Source organism: Heterodontus francisci, chromosome 19, assembly GCF_036365525.1.
Source record: "Heterodontus francisci isolate sHetFra1 chromosome 19, sHetFra1.hap1, whole genome shotgun sequence".
NCBI classification, from domain to species: domain Eukaryota; kingdom Metazoa; phylum Chordata; class Chondrichthyes; order Heterodontiformes; family Heterodontidae; genus Heterodontus; species Heterodontus francisci.
In genome coordinates this window covers 53,287,132-53,309,010 of record NC_090389.1, presented here as the reverse complement: position 1 = coordinate 53,309,010, position 21,879 = coordinate 53,287,132, and the positions used below count along the sequence as shown (strand labels likewise).

The following is a 21,879-nucleotide window of genomic DNA, read 5'->3' as shown; positions in this document are numbered from 1 at the left end:
TGAGTTAAATTTTATGCTGCTGATTTATTCATTTTAGAAAATTAAGTTACACAAACAACCTTAGATAAATCTCAGTGAGCTGCACAATTAGTAAATCAAAAGTTAGCAAAAATAAGACGAGGTCGATCATGATCTGAAGAATCAGAGCACCAATCCCATGCAGACTGAAGAACAGACGAGATGGAACACATTGGCTACTTCACAATTATTAGGTTTGTCACAATGGCTGTTTTCTAGAACTATTCAAGTGCCTTATCAGATTCAGTTCAGGTCAAATAATGGCAATGAGAGTGTTAAAATTCGTGGTTATTTTGCATAATGCAGAGAATCTGTTTTAATATATTCAGAAATAATAGTCTCAGATCAGAATTGGATACGAGTCAAACTACATCCCTGGACACACATATATGGTAAAGAAGGGATATCAAAAGATAAAGTGAGTACAGTAACAGTCAATGACAATGCAATCTATGACAGAACAGATCAGAAAGGGATAATTAGGAAAGTTACACTATTCTCTAGATTGCACAATGAAAAGAACAGATGGATACACTAGCAACACAATGATGATTCAAATACATTTCAGAATTCTTTAGATGGTGTCAGATTGTAAGGATGTTGCTAAATATGTTGGTGCGTATGTTTTGAGGACTATCATGTGTGTTTGGTTTCCAGTCCAGGTTACAGCTCTACTGGAATCTTTGACTAAATGTGCATCCTGGTTGGTCATCCGTGGTAGCTTTTGAGTATCCATAAGTCTTCATTATGATCCTTCTTCATATATATGGCTACTGTGGTCTTAGTCTCAGTGATCTATGGCTCCAGAAGTCATTTTATCAGCTTGAGTATTGGTGATCAATGCTTTTGGGAATAGCACTCTTGCTGTTTGTCAATTTGTCTTAAAGTCAGGGTGGATTTCACGAGAAATATATGAAAGACTGCATATAAACTAAATGATACAATATTAAATGGGGTACACATGCATAAATCTTTGAAGGTGGCAAGTTAAGTTGATAAAGTTATTAAAATAAATAGCAGTATAGAATACAAAAGCAAAAATGTTATGCTGAATCTTTATAAATCACTGGTTAGGCCACAGTTCGAGTACTGTGTCCAATTCTGGGCACCACACTTTATGAAGGATGTTGTTACGACCAGGTGAGAATGGGGTCTAGGGTTCCCTCTCAGCCTTCACCTGGTCTTACTGTATAAGGGTTTTATTCAAACACACCATTTCTTTAGCTCCCCCTTAGTGAATCCTTGTTCACTGACTTCCAATTATAAGGCAAAGAAACCGGCCAAACAGGTATTCTTAGGTTTAAAGAAGGTTGAACTTTATTCAACTCTAATTTGGTTAACGCCTACAGATACACGACGCGCCCACGCTGGAATGCATACGCAATACACACATGCAGATAGAGACAGAAAAGAGAAGAAATAAAGTGGAAAAGTTTGAGGCAATATCTGAAGATGGTTTTGGCTACTGTTCTTCGAGCTCGTTGTAGAGTCCTTGATTGTAGGTAGCTCTTGCTTTTCGTTGGGGCGCTGCATTCTTAAACCTTATTCGATGTAGGAGACTTTTCTCTCTAGATTCATGTGTCTTCGGTGGATTTGGAGTTCCGTGAGAAAGAGATAGGAGCAGACAGGAGAGGCTGTGGTGAGCCAGCCAGGAGAGGTCTTTACAGTCCAGGAGCAAATAGTCTCTCTCTCTCTCAAACTGTCTGTACAATTTTTAAAAAACTCAGGTTGCCCAGCAGGTTAGTTATGTGATTAGCTGGTTTGACCATGTCTGTTTGTGGATTTGGCCATCTTAGCAGTCATCCTGGAATGTGAGCTTCCTCACCTTCAATGTCTAGTGATCAAAGTCCATTGTAGGTTGAATGTGTCAGGGAATGGTCCTTTGTTTCCACAAGCACTATCTGTTAGTATGTGAATGTTTTTTCCAGCCATGGCTGATTTGTTTAACAAGTCATTTTCATTGCTCCAGCAACAGTTTAAAATCAGTGTTCATATGACAAAATTAATATGCCTCATTCTTAGCAGGTGGGGGTCTGCATGACAATGTCAAGGCATTGCAGAGGGAAGAGAGGAGATTTACTGGAATGTACCAGGGATGGGGGACTTCAATTATGTGGAGACACTAGAGAAGCTGGGATTGTTGTCCTTAGAACAGAGGTGAAGGTAAGGTTTGACAGAAGTGTTCAAAATTATTACGGGTTTTATCGGAGTAAACAAGGAGAAACTGTTCCAACTGGCAGGTGGGTCGGTAACCAGATAACACAGATTTAAGATAATTGGCAGAAGAACCAGAAGGGACATAAGGAAGAATTATTCTATATAACAGGATGTTAGGATCTGGAATGCACTGTCTGAAAGAGTGGTGCAAGCAGATTCAATAGTAATCCTCAAAAGGGAATTGGATATATATTTGAAAATAAAAAATCTGTAGGGTTATATAGAATGAGCAGGGGAGTGGGACTAATTGGTTAGCTCCTTCAGAGAGTCAGCACAGGTACAGTGCTATATAATTTGCCAGCTCCATTTCTAGCAATTTCGCCTCTGAAATCAGAAGATTTTCAGTCCAAGTTCCACTTCAGGACTTGAGCAAAAAATCAAGTCCAACAATCTCCAGTACAGGACTGAGGGATTGCTGCACTGTCAGAGGTCCTATTTTTAAATGAGATGTTAAACTAAGACCGGATCTTCCCTCCCGGGTGGTCGTAAAAGATCCCATGACAAAATTTCAGAGAGCAGGGGAGCTATCCCTGGTGTCCTGGCCAATATTCACCCCTTAATCAACATCAGAAAAACAGAGTCATATATGGCACAGAAAGAGGCCATTTGGCCCATCGAGTCCATGCCAACTTTCCATGGTGGCATCCAGTCAGCCCCACTCCCCCGCAAGTCGATCTCCCTCAAGTAGCCATCGAATTTCCTTTTAAAGTCACTGACTATCTTCGTTTCCACTACCCCTCTGGGCAGCGATCTCCAGGTCATTACCACCCGCTGTGTAAAAAAGTTCTTCCTCACATTCCCCCTCCCACCCAAAACCCCCAATCGGTGTCCCCTTGTCCTTGCACCATTAGTTAATGAGAACAGTTTTTCCCTGTCCAACCCATCTAAGCCTGCCATAACCTTGTACATTTCTGTTAAAACAGAAGAGATTAAGGGAAGATTTGAGAACAACCCCAGTTTTTCCAATCTAACCTTGTAACTAAAATCCCCCATCCCTGGAATTATTCTGGTAAATTTCCTTTACACCTACCCAAGGACCTTCACATCTTTCCTAAAGTGTGGTGACCAGAACTGAATATAACACTCCAGCTGGGGCCCAACCAGAGTTATTTATTTTATTTAGAGATACAGCACTGAAACAGGCCCTTCGGCCCACCGAGTCTGTGCCGACCAACAACCACCCATTTATACTAATCCTACATTAATCCCATATTTCCTACCACATCCCCATCATTGTCCTACCACCTACCACCTACCTACACTAGGGGCAATTTACAATGGCCAATTTACCCATCAACCTGCAAGTCTTTGGCTATAGGAGGAAACCGGAGCACCCAGCAGAAACCCACACAGTCACAGGGAGAACTTGCAAACTCCACACAGGCAGTACCCAGAACCAAACCCGGGTCACTGGAGCTGTGAGGCTGCGGTGCTAACCACTGCACCACTGTAAAGGTCCAGCACAACTTCCCTGTTTTTGTACCCAATGCCTCCCATTCATGAAGCCCAAGATCCCACGTACTCCACCAACTATTTACCCAACATGTCCCGTCACCCCCAAAGCCCGACGCACATACTCCCCCAGGTTCCCCCGCTCCCGCACACTTCCCAGAACTGCACCATCAAGTACACATTGCCTCTCCTTATTCTTTCAGCTAAAATGCATCACCTCACACTTGTCAACATTAAACTCCATCTGCCACCACTCTGCCCATTCTGCTAGCCCATCCATGCCCTGTTGCAGGCAGCCCACATCATCCTCAAAGGCTGCCACACCTCCAAGTTTGGCCCCACCGGCAAATCCCGATATTCTACTCTGTATTCGAAGATCCACCACGTCCAAAACCCCACCCATCACCAATACCAAACCAACTGGCCTGCAGTTGCTAGGACCGTCCCCACATTGCACCCAGCCCCGTGAACAAGGATGCCACACCCGCCACTCTCTAAGCCTCCAGCACCCACCTCCCCCACATCTAAGGAAGACTGGAAAACCACAGCAAGCCCCACCCACCCCCCAACTCCATCCACACCCCACCCTCCCCCCAGCAACCTGGGATGCAAGCCATTCAGATCAGGCGACCCACCTACCCTAAGCGATAGTAAGCCTTTTTAGTACCTCCTCCATCTCAATTTTTAACCTATCCATTGCCTCTACTCTCTCCACTTCTACCAACATTCTCTCAGATTCTACTTCCTTATCTGATCATTATCACATTGCTGTTTGTGGGAACTTCTTGTGTGCAAATTGGCTAATTTCCTACATTACAATAGTGACTACACTTCAAAAGTACTTCATTGTTAGTTTGGGATCGCCTGTGGTCATGAAAGACACCATATAATAATGCAAGTCTTTCATCATTTTTAATTCCAGATCAGCCAAGTTCTACCAATTTTGTCTCTATCAATGAAAGATCAACTTGAAAGTTAACTTTGCTTTTTTCTCCACAGAGACTGCCTGACTTGCTGAGCAGTTTCAGTATTTTCTGTTTTTATTTCAGATTTCTGCTGTATTTTGCTTTTGTTTTCTATATTTTGGTGTTTTTCACAGCTCAAAACTGTACCTATCCCTTCTTCTACCAATAGCTCTAGTGGTAATCAGAAATTGCATCTACTTTGTATTATTTTTCACATTATAGTGTTTGCAAAACTTTTACATATTTATTTTGTATTATGGAAGCATTGGAAATAAATGCAAGATTCATATATATAGGGAATAACAGGTTTAAAATATGTTTTCGAAAGTTGTTTCATTTTTTCTTTATATAAGAAAGAAACAATTCCAACTATAGCCAGAAACTTACTTTTTGGACTGCTGGACTGCCGCAAAGCTTCCATTTTGCAACTGGATCTTTACCTTGTGAGCTGAAGATTTCTACAAATGGTCCTCCCTTTATTTAAAAAAAAGTCGTATGTTTGTTTTCCACTTCGATAAAGCAAGCGCTAAATTAAAATAGTCATTAACAAGCACATTACAGGACAGTGAAGGAAATTGACAACGCAGTGACAGTTCATGAACAACACTGAACAGCAACTGCAACGCCATAAACGGTGAAAAAGTTCTAATGTGGAAATATAAAGCATTGCATTACAAAATATAGTTCAAAAACGGTTAGTTCTGAAACACGCTAATATTGTTTATAACATACTATATTGATCATGACTGAGGTATGTTGTTTATTCTCGTACTTTCCAAAAGGTGCAACATCGAAACATTACCTGATACTCGTTCTTGAACATATTGCAAGACGAGTATAAAGATGTGGAACAGGTTAGTGAAGGAAATACAGAGAAACAATCTGTTTTCACTCGTCACCAGCCGCTGGCTCACAGGACGAGGATGAACCTGCCTCCGGCTGGGGAATAACTCGTAGGTTCAGCCACCATTTTGCACTTGTTGCCCACTCACCCAATCAGAACGCGAAATACCGCTGGTCGCGAGCAGGGCTTGAGGTGAACCTCCCGTGTTGTCATGGTAACATGGACGCGGCAGGGCGACGGTTTGTCGGCTGTGCGCATGCGCTGAACTCGAAGCCAGAAAGCGCTTTGGTGGGGTCTCTGCCCTGGTTCTATGTTAAGGTTTGAGCCTCGGAGCCAACATCTTTACATTATTTCAAAAAGCCACTTTGACAAGTTAACACCTATCAGTGTTAGCTTAACTCACTTAGAAGCAGATTGGGCTGTGAGTCAAAAAGTTATGCTTTCAAGCTCCACCCCAGGATTTCACAGCAGGTCATCAATCAACACTGAGGCTTCACTGCAATACTGAATTGGCAGAGGTGCAATCTTCCAAATTAGATATTAGACTGAGATGCTGTTTGCCTGTTCAGGTGGATGTAAAAGATCCCAGAGCAAGAAACAGTGGAGGTTAAAAGAGACTTGGGGTCCAGGTACACAGTTCATTATAATGTCATGAACAGCTGCAGAAAGTAATCTAAAAAACTAATGGAATACTGCCCTTTGTATCTACAGACTAGAATATGGGGGGGGGGGGCGGCGGTATTAGTGGGCAGAAGTCATGCTTCAGCTTACAAAGCCTTGCTTACACCACACCTGGGTGACAGTGAGCAGTTCTGGGCACCACACCTTAGGAAGGATATATTTATTATCAGACTTCAAGATGGCATAGAAAGGCTGGTGGAATGGGTAGACACATAGCAAATGAAATTTAATGCAGAGAAGTCTGAAGTGGTACATTTTGGTAGGAAGAACAAGGAAAGGCAAAATAAGTGGCACAATTCTAAAGGGGGTACAGGTACAGCAGCAAGGCCTGGACAACGCACGTCAGCCAAGAGCGACGTCTCAATTCATTCCATCTTCGCTGTATCTGGGGAGTCCTTGGCATCAGGTGGCAGGATCGTATCTCCTCGAGGCAGCCAACATCCCCAGCATATACACTCTACTGAGCCAGCGGCGCCTGAGATGGCTTAGCCATGTGAGCCGCATGGAAGATGGCAGGATCCCCAAGGACACATTGAACAGCGAGCTCGTCACGGGTATCAGACCCACCAGCCGTCCTTGTCTCCGCTTTAAAGACGTCTGCAAACGCGACATGAAGTCCTGTGACATTGACCACAAGTCGTGAGAGTCAGTTGCCAGCGATCGCCACAGCTGGCGGGCAACCATAAAGGTGGGGCTAAAGCGTGGCGAGTCGAAGAGACTTAGCAGTTGGCAGGAAAAAAGACAGAAGCGCAAAGAGAGAGCCAACTGTGTAACAGCCCCAACAACCAATTTTATCTGCAGCACCTGTGGAAGAGTCTGTCACTCTAGAATTGGCCTTTATAGCCACTCCAGGTGCTGCTTCACAAACCACTGACCACCTCCAGGCGCTTACCCATTGTCTCTCGAGACAAGGAGGCCAAAGATAAGAAGATAACAGGAACAGAGACATCTTGGGGTATATGTGCACAAATCATTGAAGGTGGCAGGACAGATTGAGAAAGTGGCTGAAAAGGCATACGGGTTCATTTATTTATAAACAGAAGCGTACAATAGGAAGTTACGAACATTTATAAAACACTGGTTTGGCCACAACACTGGAGTATTGTGTCCAATTCAGGGCATCGCACTTTAGAAAAGATGTGAAGGCTTTAGAGCGGATGCAAAAAATGATCTAAAAGCAAAATACTGCGGATACTGGAAATCTGAAATAAAAACTGAAAGTGCTGAAAATACTCAGCAGGTCTGGCAGCTGAGAGAGAAACAGAGTTAACGTTTCAGGTTGATGAAGAACAAAAGGGAAGGTTTGTGAAAGGGCGGAGGGCAGGAGAAATTAAATGACAAAGATGTCATAGAACATTCTTTCTTTTCTTTTTCTTTTGGGCCTCCTTATCTCGAGAGACAATGGATACGCGCCTGGAGGTGGTCAGTGGTTTGTGAAGCAGTGCCTGGAGTGGCTATAAAGGCCAATTCTGGAGTGACAGGCTCTTCCACAGGTGCTGCAGAGAAATTTGTTTGTCGGGGCTGTTGCACAGTTGGCTCGCCCCTTGCGCCTCTGTCTTTTTTCCTGCCAACTACTAAGTCTCTTCGACTCGCCACAATTTAGCCCTGTCTTTATGGATGCCCGCCAGCTCTGGCGAACGCTGGCAACTGACTCCCACGACTTGTGATCAATGTCACACGATTTCATGTCGCGTTTGCAGACGTCTTTATAGCGGAGACATGGACGGCCGGTCATAGAACATTAGGCAAAGGGAATGATAATGGTTGTAGTAAAAGACAAAGCATTTGTCCAGAGAGAGTGATCATGGCAGAATTATGAACAGCTCTGTCCAAAAGCAAAAACATGAAAAACAAGTTTAAGACCAGCACATGGTAACCTAATTCTTTACTAACCTTTGCCAGTTCTGATGAAAGGTCACAATCCTGAAACGTTAAATCTGCTTCTCTCTCCACAGATGCTGCCTGACATGCTGAGCACTTCCAGCACTTGCTGTTTTTATTTCAGATTTCCAGCATCTGCAGTATTTTGCTTTTATTTTAGTGCTTAATTCACTGCCACTTCTCTTGCAGGAATGCTATCTTGAAGAAGTTCTGCTCTTCTCTCTGACAGGATTTCCGTTTGTCTCTTTTACCTTGTTCACCTTCATTGCTTTCTACTTCCCTCCTGGTGTTTGATAAGGTGTCTACCAAAACTCGTTTTCACAGCCACATCTCCTTCCTCAGTGACTGTCTCCGGCTCCGACCTATACCATGTGGATTCCAACTGAAGTTCCATCCTTCATTTTTTGAATCCACCCAGGATTACAGGAATCTCTGAGAAATACAACGTTCCTCGGACTGCTGCTCTCGCCGCATCCTGAGATCCACACTCAGTGCCATGCACCGCTGCATGTACACATTTGACCTCTCTCTCCAGATGCACCACCTCAACATATCTCAAAGCTGTTCTGCTCTGCAGTTTCATTTCATCCTCCGTCTTATCCGACGCATTAACAAAAAACTTTTTCTCTTCCTTTCAGGTGTTAAGGAACGCAAGCTCCAGCAGCTCATGGGTATCAACGTCCCTCCAGATCCTTTTTCCCCTTCACTTCTGTCTGACCCCATCCCTTCTCCTAATCTGACCCCTTGCCATGTATTCACAATACTGTCTGACCTTCCCATCTCTGACACTGAACAATATGTACTTAACAAAGGATTCAATTTTATCCCCTTATGCCCCCTCCTCAATGAATTTCGCGCTCGGCTTGACGTTGAGCTCTTCTTCCATCGTCTTCGCCTGCGGGCTCACTTCTTCGACCAGGAGTCCTCCTCCTGACCAGCGGACTCTTTCTCCCACCTCCAGTATTCTCTATCCACCTGGAGCCCTCCCTCTGGCCTGTTACCCTCTCTTGACCTTTTCATTGCGAACTGTTGACGTGATATCGGCTGTCTCAATTTCTCTGCTCCCCTCGCTCACTCCAACCTCTCTCTTTGAACTTGCTGCACTCCGTTCTCTTAGGTCTAACCCCATCATTGTGATCAAACCTGCAGACAACGGTGGTGCTGTTGTAGTCTGGTGTACCAACCTCTACCTTGCCAACTCTCAGACACTTCTTCCTACCTCCCCCTGGACTATGACACCACCACCGAACATCAAGCCACTGTCTCCAGGACTGTCACTGACTTCATCTCCTCCGGAGATCTTCCCTCTACAGCTTCTCACCTCATAGTCCAACGACCCCAAACAGCCCGCTTCTACCTCCTTCCTAAAATCTACAAACAGGACTGTCCTGGTAGACCCATTGTTGCAGCCTGTTCCCGCCCCACTGAACTTATTTCTTCCTATTTTGACTGTATCTTTTCTCCCTTGGTCCAGTCTCTTCCCACCTACATCTGAGACTCTTCAGACGCCCTATGTCGTTTTGACAATTTCCGGTTTCCTGGCCCTAACCGCCTCCTCTTCGCTATGGACGTCCAATCTCTTTATACCTCCATCCCCCACCAGGACGGTCTGAGGGCTCTCTGTTTCTTCCTTGAACAGAGGCCCAACCAGTCCCCATCCACACCGCCCTCCTCCGTCTGGCTGAACTTGTTCTTACATTGAACAACTTCTTCAACTCCACTCACTTCCTTCAAATAAAAGGTGTTGCTATGGGTAGTCGCATGGGTCTTAGTTATGCCTGTCTTTTTGTGGGATATGTCGCACATTCCTTGTTCCAGCCTTACACGGGCCCCCACCCTCACCTCTTTTTCCAGTACATTGATGATTGTACTGGTGCCGCTTCCTGCTCTCACCCCGAACTGGAAAACTTCATCAACTTTGCTTCCAATTTCCACCCTTCTCTCACCTTTACAAGGTCTATTTCTGACAGTTCCCTTCCCTTCCTCGACTTCTCTGTCTCCATCTCTGAAGATAGGCTGTCTACTAATATTCATTATAAGTCCACCGACTCCTACGGCTACCTTGATTACACCTCCTCACATCACATCCTGTTTCCTGTAAGGACTCCATCCCATTCTCCCAGTTTCTCTGTCTCCGATGCATCTGTTCTGATGATGTTACCTCCTTCCACAACAGCGTTTCAGACATGTCTTCATGTTTCCTCAACCGAGGATTCCCCCCAACTGTGATTGACAGGGCCCTCAACCATGTCTGACCCATTTCCCGCACTTCTACCCTCACCCCTTCCCCTCCCTCCCAGAACCGCGACAGCCTCCACATTCAAAGGATCATCCTCCACCACCTCCAGCGTGATGGCACCACCAAACACATCTCCCTTTCCCCTCCTCTGTCAGCATTCTGAAGGGATCGTTCCCTCCACGACACCCTGATCCACTCCTCCATTACCCCTGACACCTCATCCCCTTCCCACAGCACCTTCCAGGCAATCGCAGGAGGTGTAATACCTGCCCTTTTATGTCCTCTCTCCTCACCATCCAAGGCCCCAAACACTCCTTCCAGGTGAAGCAGTGATTTACTTGTATTTTCTTCAATTTAGTATACTATATTTGCTGCTCACAATGCAGTTGCCTCTATATTGGAGAGACTAAACGCAGATTGGATGACCGCTTTGTGGAACACCTCTGCTCAGTCTGAAAGCATGACACCGAGCTTCCGGTTGCTTGCCATCTCAACACCTTCCCCCCCCCCCCTCCCCGCCCCCCGCACTCCCACACTGCTCTCATGCCAACATTTCTGTCTTTGGCCTGCTGCAGTGTTCCAGTGAACATCAACGCAAGCTCAAGAAGCAGCACCTGATCTTTCGATTAGATACTCTACAGCCTTGTGGACTGAACACTGAGTTCAATAACTTCAGAGCATGACTGGCCTTTTTATATTTTTTTTAATTATCATTTTATTTTATTTTTAACTATGTGCCTGTTTTTCATATAGACAGAGCTACTCATTATTCCGCTATTAACACTCTCTCTGGACTAATGCTTTGTCTTTCACCACAAGCATTAACACACTGTTTGCCTTTGTCCCAGGACAACCTTGTTATTTAATCTCTTCTGCCCTCTGCCATATCAGACACCTTCCCTTCTGTTCTCTTCTCCACTACCGGCGCCACCCCCCTTCACTTGCTTAAAACCTAATCCTTTTCTAACCTTTGCCAGTTCTGATGAAAGGTCACAGACCTGAAACGTTAACTCTGCTTCCCTCTTCACAGATGCTGCCTGACCTACTGTGTATTTCCATCAGTTTCTGTTTTTAAATCAAAATGGGGGTCATGGTCTAAAATTATTGAACTCAAGGATGAGTCCAGAATGTTGTAAAGTGCCTAATCGAAAGACGAGCTACTATTCCTTGAGCTTGCGTTGAGCTTCACTGGAACACTGCAGTAGGCCGAGTCAGAAATGTGGGCTTGAGAGCAAGGTGGTGAATTAAAATGGCAAGCAACCAGAAGCTCAGAATCATGCTTGCGAACTGAGCAGAGGTGTTCCACAAAGCAGTCACCCAATCTGCATTTGGTCTCCCCAGTGTATAGGAGATCACATTATGAGCACAGAATACAGTATACTAAATTGAAAGAAGTACAAGTAAACCGCTGCTTCACCTGGAAGGAGTGTTTGGGGCCTTGGATGGTGATGAGAGAGGAAGTAAAAGGGCAGGTGTTACACCTCCTGTGCTTGCGTGGGAAGAGGACGAGGTGTTGAGGGTGATGGAGGAGTGGACCAGGGCTACAAACATTCTATGATTCTATATTGGCCTTGGATGGAATGCAGCATAGATTTACTAGAATTATACCTGAAATCCAAGGGTTCAGCTACGAGGAGAGATTAAATAAACTCGGGTTGTATTACCTGGAATTTAGAAGGTTAAGAGTGATCTCATCAAGGTTTTCAAGACAATAAGGGGAACAGACAGGGTGGATTGGGAGAAACTATTTCTGCTAGTTGGGGAGTCTAGGATTGGGTGCATAGTCAAAAAATTGGAGGTTTTAGGAGTGAAATTAGGAAACACTTCCTCATGCAAAGGGTGGTAGAAGTTTGGAACTCTGTTCCGCAAACAGCAAGTGATGCTAGATTAATTGTTAATTTTAAAACTAAAATTGAAAGATTTTTGTTAGCCAAAGGTATTTAAAGAATATGGGGCAAAGGTGGGTATGTGTAGTTAAGTCTGTCACGAAAATGTGCTATGTCGAATGATGATTTTTAATCCACCGGCTTTGAATTGAATTTTTAACAAAAACAGATAAGAGTGCCTCGATGCTGGCAGCTAAAGATGGCCTCCCCAATTTGCATCACTGTACTTTCCACATCCCAGTGCATTGAGATGGAGACAGCATGTCTGCACAGACCCATCAAGGACAATGACCTGGGGAATCTGAGTGAACCACCTATCCTGTTCCCATTATCAAAGCATCAAGACCATTACCTGAATATTCAACTGGTAGAGACGAACGACTCAAACCAAAATCAATTGCCACAGCAATTCCCCTGTACAGGAAAATGCATTTTTAAAATTTGTAATGTTTTGGGAGGTTTGGGTCTGGGGGAGCTGACTGCTCTGCAGCTCCCTTGCTGATTGTAATTGTAAAACACCCAAGGACTGTTGAACCAGAATATGGCTTTCTTTATGAAAGACGCTCTGCAAGTATCAACACACTCCCTGAGTTATCCCATCCTAACATTTGAAAGGCAATGCCCATCACCCAAAGAAAAACAGCAATAATTTCAGAAGGCATTTTTATTAGTTTATCATAGAATGATACAGCACAGAAGTCATCATGCCTATGCTGGCTCTTTAAAGAAGCTATCCAATTAGTCCCACTCCTCCTTTCCCACAGCTTGTCAATTTTTTCTGCTTAAAATATTTATCCAATTCATTTTTGAATGTTACTATCAAATCTGCTTCCATCACCCTTTCAGGCAATGCTATCCAGATCACAACAACTCGCTGCATTAAAAAAAAATTCCTCATGTCGCATGTGGTTCTTTTAATAACTACCTTAAATCTGTGCCCTTTGGTTTCTGACCCTTCTGCCATTAGAAACAGTTGCTCCTTATTTGCTCTATCAAAAGCCTTTAAGGTTTTGGACACCTCTATTAAATCTCCCCTTAAACTACTCCACCCTGAGGAGAACAATCCTAGCTGCTCCAGTCGCTCTGCATAACTAAAGTCCCTCATCTCTGGTATCATTCTAATAAATCTCTTATGTACCTTCTCTAAGGCTTTGACAACTTTTCTAAAGTGTGCTAAATTGAAAACAATGGGCTGGATTTTCCTAGCCCCATGGAGATGGGGTTGGAGGCAGGGAGCCCAGGAAAATAGTGCATTCCTCCCCCTGGAGAAGTTTCCCTGGGTGGGCAGGGAACCAGATCGGTTGCATGCATCACAGACACGAGCAGCCAATAAAGATTTTGCAGCCTTGCCGGCGTTTTGCTGCCAGTGGAGTGATCCCCCACTTCGTGCGGAGGCCACCAGCTCAATGGAGATGGGCTCCCTGTGGCAGGTTGAAGGGTCTTCGGAGCCAGAAGCAACATGCCCGAATGACGGGGCCAGAGGCAAGAAAATGCTTGGGCTCCAGCTATTCACAATCTATATCAATGATTTGGATGTGGGGACCAAACGTAATATTTCCAAGTTTGCTAATGACACAAAACTAGGTGGAAATGTGAGTTGTGAGGAGGATGCAAGGAGGCTTCAAGGGGATTTAGACAGGCTAAGTGAGTGATAAAGAACATGGCAGATGGAATACAACGTGGAAAAATGTGAAATTATCCACTTTGGTAGGAAAAACAAATGCAGAGCATTTCTTAAATGGTGAGAGATTGGGAAGTGTTGAAGTCCAAAGGGACTTCAGGTGCAGGTGCAGCAAGCAATTAGGAAGGCAAATGGTATGTTGGCCCTTATTGCAAGAGGGTTTGAGTGCATGAGTAAAGAAGTCTTGCTGCAATTGTATAGAACCTTGGTGAGACTACACCTGGAGTATTGTGTACAGTTTTAGTCTCCTTACCTAAGGAGGGATATACTTGCCATAGAGGGAGTGCAACGAAAGTTCACCAAACTAATTCCTGGGATGACGGGATTGTCCTATGAGGAGAGGTTGAGGAGACTGGGCCTGTATTCTCTAGAGCTTAGAAGAATAAGAGGTGATCTCATTGAAGCATACAAAATTCTTGCAGGGCTCGACAGGGTTGATGCAGGAAGGATGTTTCTCCTGGCTGGGGGGCCTAGAACCAAAGGACACAGTCTCAGAATAACAGGTAGGCCATTTAGGACTGAAATGAGGAGGAATTTCTTCACTCAGAGGGTAGTGAATCTTTGGAATTATCTACCCCAGAGGGCTGTGGAGACTCAATCATTGACTATGTTCAAGTCAGAGATCGATAGATTTCCAGACATTAAAGATATCAAGAGATATGGGGATAGTGCAGGAAAATGGCATTGAGGTAGAAGATCAGCCATGTTCTGGTTGAATGGCAGAATAAGCTTGAGGGGCCGGATGGCCTACTCCTGCTCCTATTTCCTATGTTCCTAAAGACTGCTCCCACGGCCGAAACTAATCTTCCAGAGTGTTTCCCCTTCGCTCCGTGATGTCTTACTGGCTTTGATCCTTTTCAGTTTTTAATTTCATGAACATCTCCAATTGCGCCTCCATGTTGAGGTGTCCTTATGGTCCCTGACCTGCCTAAGCAGCACCCACCTCTTCCGGTGAGGCTGCTGAGTCTCCAGAGCTCTCTGATGGGGCAGGCAACATCAAGAGTTCATCCATCATCCTTTAGGATGGTGAACACGGAGGCAGCCAATTAGGAGGTCACCTCTGGGAAGATTGCACTGGCAGGCATGCTTCTGGCAAGTGTGAGCTCAGGCCCCCATTTGGTCCTGACACTGGGGTCCCAAAGCCCACGGTAAAATCCAGTCCAATGTTCCAGCTGAGGGCTAACCAGTGCTTGATAAAGGTTTACCGTAATTTCCTTGCTTTTGTACTCTATTCCTCTATTACTGAACCTCAAGGATCCAATATGCTTTTTTAAACAGCTTTATCAACTTGTCCTGCCATCTTCAAAGATTTTTATACATAACTCTAGGTCTCTCTGTTCCAGTACCCTCTTTAAAATTGTACCATTTAGTTCACAGTGCCTCTTCTCATATAAATAATATGTCAGTCAGCCAATAAATATAGAACGCATTGAACGGTTGAGTTTGATGCCTTCATGGACCCCTTGGGATTTCAGTTTGAAAATGTATACTCTTAGAAATCTGCATCACCTGGAAACTATGATGGAATGAATCAATAGCACATTCAAATGATACCTATTCACCAATAACCTGCTCATTAATTCTACGTTTGGGTTCTACCAGCACCATTGAACTCAGACCTCATCAGAGCCTTGTTTCAGACATGGATAAAAAGCTGAATGCCAAAGGAAAGATGAGATTAGCAGCCCTCAACTTCAAGGCAGCATTTGATGTGAGAATGGCACCAAAACGTTCTAGCAAAGCTGATATTCTTGGGGATCAAACCATTTTAGCTGATTTATTAATGACTTTCACTACATTATAAGGTCAGGACTGAAGCTATTTGCCAATGATTGCACAGCATTCAGCTCCATTCCCAATCCCATTATGAAGCAGCTCATTCCAGCCTACGGCAGGACCTCGATAATATTTGTGTCACATCTTGACATGTAATGACCATCTCCAACAAGACAAAGTTCAGTCATCTCTTCTTGATGTTCAACAGCACGAACATCAACATATTTGTGTGGGTTGAGGGGGGGGGGGGGGGGGGGGGGGAAATCACCATTGACCAGAAGTTACATTGGACCAGTCACATCAACATCATGGGTACAAGAGCAGGGCACTTTGTGATGCATAGTTCACCTTCTGACCTCCACAAAGACTCACCACTATCTTCAAAACTCAAATCAAGAGTGTGATTGAATAATCATCAATTGCCTGGATTTGCAGGTGCAACAACACTCGAAGCTTGACATCATTCATAACAGAGCAATTGTTTCATTGGTGCCCTTGCTGCTCGACTCAATATCCACCACCTCCATTCAGGACATACTGAGGCTGCAGTATGTGTTTTCAAAGGATGCAGTTAGCAACTCACCAAAGTTGTTTAGAAGCACATCCCTCCCCTGCAACTTTACTACCAAGGCCAAAAGTAGCAATGTTGTGGGAACATCATCACCTCGAAGTTTGCCTACAAGTTTCACGCCATCCTGGCGTGGACATTTGTGCATTGTCGGTGGATCAAGATCCAGAAATTCTCTACCTATTATCACTGTGGGAACACAATCACTACCAGGACCCCAGCAGTTCAAGGGCAATTAGAGATGGGAAACTAATGCAGATTTGTCATCATTGCCCACATCCCAAGAACAAATTTTTAAAAAACTGAAGTTAAAACTGCCAGTCACTTTTACAATCAATATTGAGGAATATTTGGGGGAGTCAGTTAGCTCAGTTGGCTAGACAACTAGCATGAAATATAGAAAAATGCCAACAGCATGGGTTCAATCCCCGTACTGGCTGTGGTACTTCATGAAGACCTGCCTCCTTGTCTTCCCCCACACTTGAGGAGTGATGACCCTCAAACTATATATCACCAACTGTCTCTCTCTAATGGGGAGAGATGCCTATGGTCCTTTGGGACTCTGGCTAGAGCAAAGCACAGTATTATAAATATACCTGTGAAGGCCTGCACCTGTCAGCACTAGTAAGGGCTTATTTTTATCTGGCATCACTCATTTGATGAGTAAAGATATTCCTCAAGTATATTTACTATATTCTTGCAGTGCAGGGTGGCTTGGCCACTTGGAAAATAAAGAGATTTCCCGAGTCTCCCTTGAACGGTTCCATATTAATGTGCCCCTCCTTTCTTGGTGAGAATCCCAAATAATCTACTGCCCTTTCAGAATACCAGTCTGCCCCATAACAGTGGCGACTTATTGTATTTAGACTGCTGGAGGACCATAGGAAGCATCAGATACCACAACTGAGGCCCAAGATTAACTGCAAGCAATGTCTTAGGAGCTATACTAGTTTCAAAAATAAAATTACCAATCGGCAGGAATATATCAAGCTACAGCATGATATTTTGCTAGCAAAACTTTCAGCAGCTGCAAACCCTGACTTCAGTTAGCATTACATTATGATATTCACAATCACTTACTTATATAGCAGCATGGTTCATGTTTTGTTGCTGTTTTATTCAGTCTCTAATCCAGATATTTTGCATCTGTGCCACTAACCTGACACAGTTTTGCCATTCTAGTATCCAGTCTGATTTAATTTCCATTTACCCATTATTATATTTCTCTTATGTGTGTCAAACTTAACTGAGCTGCAAATTGCATTTTAATGACGTGGAAATTGCAAGGAAAATAATGGCAAGTTCACGACACCCACCATTATTCTTGTGTGAAAAAAACAGTAATTTGTGACAGCAGTTAAGGTTTTGGTCCTGGCAGCTGATTCTTCAGTGGGTGTTTGTTTGGTAATTATCATGGCCACGCCTTCCTGCAAGGCACCTACAATATGACAGACAGAAGTGCTGTTCAGAGTGCCATTCCCTTTGATTAAATAGTTGCTGAATGTAAGGGCATTGCAATACTTTGAGGAAGCACATAAGATTGAGGCTCCTATGATGAGCATTTTCCAGATTTTACCAACCTCTGTTGCCATTTCACCTCTACCTTGCCATCTCCTACAGGTTCTTCAAGCCCATAATTTGCAGAACTTCCTCTTCATATGCACTTAGGGTTTCTAGTGTGCTGCTCCTCCTCCCCAGTTCTATTTCTTTGTTGTTGCTTGTAGACCCATCTTTTCCTTTGAAGGGAGAAAGGAAATGTTATGGACACATGAGTGATATAAACAATTCCCCCATGTAGGTTCATAGATTCTATGATGATGAGATTTAGAGATGTGGTCCTTTAGATAACATGTCCTTCAGAACTACAGGTAGCCCTGTGGCAGGCACTGTATTCAGCCTGCCCAGCACATACAAGTCAGGATAGAAATGAAACTGATGGCTGGCAGGTTATTTATTTATTTAGAGATACAGCACTGAAACAGGCTCTTCGGCCCACCAAGTCTGTGCCAACCATCAACCACCCATTTATACTAATCCTACAGTAATCCCATATTCCCTACCACCTACCTACAATAGGGGCAATTTACAATGGCCAATTTATCTATCAACCTGCAAGTCTTTGGCTGTGGGAGGAAACCGGAGCACCCGGCGGAAACCCACGCAGTCACAGGGAGAACTTGCAAACTCCGCACAGGCGGTACCCAGAATCGAACCCAGGTCGCTGGAGCTGTGAAGCTGCGGTGCTAACCACTATGCCGCCCTGCATTCCTTCCAGTTGCCATTTTAACCAGGGGCATTTCAGGCACAGGAATAAAAACAGAGAGTGCTGGAAATACCCAGCAGGTCAGGCATCTGTAGAGCAAGAAGCAGAGTTAGTATTTCAGGTCTGTGTCCTTTCATCAGAACTAGCAAAGGTTAGAAAAGATTTAAGTTTTAAGCAAGTGACCGGGTTGGTGGTGGGGGGGGAGCTGCTGGTGTGCTGCTGGTGGTTGGTAGGGAAGGTGTGTGATAAGGCAGCGGGCAAGAGAGATTACAAAGTTGTCATGGGACAAAGGCAAAGAGTGTGTTAATGCTTGTGGTGAAAGACAAAGCATTAGTCCGAAGACAGTGGACTGAATTCTATAAGCCTGCCGTCAAAATCAGCGGCGGGCAAAAAAATTTGGCCGCATGCCAGGGGCGGGTCCCCCACCCACCCACCCCTGATCACGTGGAGGAGGCGGCCTGTCCATCCCTGGCAATGGCATCAGCTGCCTATGCGCAGGCGCTGGTGCCATTTTTAAAGGGCTGTCAGCCCTACCGAGACATTTAAATATTTAAAGTAAAATTGAATTACAATAAATAAATACATTTCTTTCGCCCCTCTCCCAATTTGATCTTACCGCGCCCCCCCACACAAGCTGCACAAACTTTAAACAAGACCCTTCCCATCCTTCCCACCATCCCCTACACCCATGACATTTATTTGATCCCGTCTCCCCCTGCCACCCCACACTGAGAAACTTACCTCCTCCCATCTCCCCATCACTGTTGCGCCTCGTTTCCCCTGATGGGTATCCGAAGGCGCAGCAGTGCTGGCTGCCTGGGTGAAGATCGTGGTGAGACTTTAGAATGCAACAGGAGACTCATTATTTCAGGTAACTGAATTTATTTAAATATTTAAATGGCAGTCCCTTTGCTACGCGGTGGGGGGCTGCCACGAGGCCTCACTGCCACCAGCAGTATCAGGCCGGGCCCTGCTGGCGTTGAGATGCATGGCGGGCCTCATCCGGGGCCATCTTCATGCCCCCCACCACAAATCCTGACGTCATGGCTTCTATAAAATACAGCCCAATGTTAATGATAGAGTAATGAGAAGCTCTGTTCACATGAAAAAGCAGGCACATAGTTAAAAAAATAAAATAAAATGAAATAATAAAAAATAGAAAAATATTTTTTCATGCTCTGAAATTGCTGAACTCAAGGTTGAATCCGTGAGGCTGCAGAGTGCCTAATCAAAAGATCAGGTACTGCTCCTCGAGCTTGCGTTGATGTTCACTGGAATACTGCAGCAGGCCAAGGACAGAAATGTGGGCCTGAGGGCAGGAGGGGTGTCTTGCAATGGCAAACAACCGGAAACTCAGGGTTATGCTTTTGGACTGAGTGGAGATGTTCCGCAAAGCGGTCACTCAATCTGCATTTGGTCTCCCCAATATAGAAGCGACTGCATTGTGAGCAGTGAGTGCAGTATACTAAATTGAAGGAAGTACAAGTAAATCACTGCATCCCCTGGAAGAAGAGTTTGTGGCCTTGGATGGTGAGGAGAGAGGAGATAAAAGGGAAGGTATTACACTTCCTGCAAACATCAACTCAAGCTCGAGGAGCAGCACCTGATCTTTCGATTAGGCACTCTACAGCCTCAACCTTAAGTTAGGCAATTTCAGAGCATGACTGGCCTTTTCTCTTATACTTTTCTAAATTATTTTTTTTTAACCATGTGCCTGTTTTTTCATGTGGACAGAACTTCTCATTACTCTGCCTCAACACACTATCTGGACTAATGCTTTGTTTTTTTACCACAAGCATTAACACTCTCTTAGCCTTTGTCCCATGACAGCTTTGTTATTTAATCTCTTCTGTCCTCTGTCTTATCAGACACCTTCCCTTCTGTTCTCTTCCCCACAACCCACACCTCCCCCCTCTTCACTTGCTTAAAACCTAATTCTTTTCTAACCTTTGCCAGTTCTGATGAAAGGTCACAAACCTGAAACGTTAACTCTACTTCTCTCTCCACATATGCTGCCTGACCTGCTGAGTATTTCCAGCACTTTCTGTTTTTTATTTCAGATTTCCAGCATCTGCAGTTTCAGGTACAGGAAGGCTCCCCATCCCAGGCAGACAGGAGCCTACTGAATATACCAAATTCGCGGTCCCATGATGTAGTCGGTGACATGATTTTTATGACAAATATTTTGTGTTTCAGACGTTATCAATTGTTCAAGCTTTAATTTGGTATCAGTGTTTTGTGAGCTGAGCAGCCATCTACTACTTTGTTTATTGTAATCCAGAATCATGGACCAGAATCACAACAGAACAGTAGTGTGGAGGCCAGTAGTGGGTCAGGAACCCATTTGTAATTGTAAAAGTACTTCCAAAAAGTTGGAAATGACCTTCAAAGTAGTGAATTCAGGCTCACGGAACAAATGCAGCAAGGACAAGTCTTTCACTGAAGCCGGCCACAAGCTTTGTGATTTCATTCTTTAAAGGCTTCCCAGCATGTCAGTTTCATAGTGCATTAAGACCCTGTTGTCTTCTTGCCTCGTTGACCCTGGTGAGTTCCACACAGCTCGGGAAACCCGTACACTGGCTGTTATAGACAAAATGCTGGGTTAAATTCGCAGTTAATTGCCTCTTTGAATATTGTAATCACTTACCTGACAACTGCGAACCCACCCGGGTTAATCCGGAAATGGTTGGGATCATGTCAGGTTCCTGACCCATCGCCATTTTTCGGGGCTTTAAAACCTCCGCCTCCCTGCCCCCCCTCAACATAACTCCCAGCCACACCCGAACCGGTTCCCCCCTTGACAGTTAAAATTCTGCCTATGGTGTCTCTTCATATAGATAGGTTACAAAAAATAACGATGTATGTATCAGGATTTATTTGTAATGTCTTTTTGGTATGTTTTTATCTTTGCCATTTTTAAAAAAACTCTGCACTGTGTACCTGCCATTCAGTGCACAGTTTAATTCACTCCTTGTCCTTTTTTGAGTATCCATCTGTCTGCCTGTAGCCGATTTCCATACTGTCAAACTCTCCATCACCCTCTCCTTCTCTTCAGCATACTCCTTTATGTCCATCCTATTTTCAGTGACTGTTTCTCCTTCTGTCCAGTCATCAATCCCATTATCATTCAGTGCATTCAATTAACTCTGTCAACACTGCTGACCTCTTCTCCAAATCAGGGGCTACATCTAATCGTTGATCATTTTGCCCATGTTTCTTAAAAGTTTTACCATATCCAACTGTAATAAAATAGATGAAGCTGTCTAATTTGTCATAAATTAACTATATACATCACAACATCACATAAACAGTAATTAAAATGAACAGATGAGCATTTGCAAAGTAATGAAATAAGTAAATACCAACTCTAAAAAGTGTTAAATAAACATAACCTGGAACTTCTTGTTG

The 21,879-nt window shown here is 44.2% G+C and overlaps 1 protein-coding gene across 7 annotated transcripts in view; it reads right to left on the bottom strand.

Moving 5' to 3' along the window:
- cfap20dc (CFAP20 domain containing) overlaps positions 1 to 5,693 on the bottom strand; it is a 548,283-nt gene extending 542,590 nt beyond the window's left edge. For all 7 annotated transcript variants that reach the window (XR_010976965.1, XM_068051613.1, XM_068051614.1 and 4 more), the window contains exons 1-2: positions 5,455 to 5,693; positions 5,040 to 5,126 (exon numbers count right to left, since the gene is read on the bottom strand). Coding sequence is in view for 6 of the 7 variants with exons in the window: in XM_068051613.1 (XP_067907714.1) it covers positions 5,040 to 5,126; positions 5,455 to 5,475 (108 nt within the window). In the remaining variant the exon portion in view is untranslated. The remainder of the gene's footprint in view (positions 1 to 5,039; positions 5,127 to 5,454) is intronic.
- Positions 5,694 to 21,879: the final 16,186 nt, after the last annotated feature.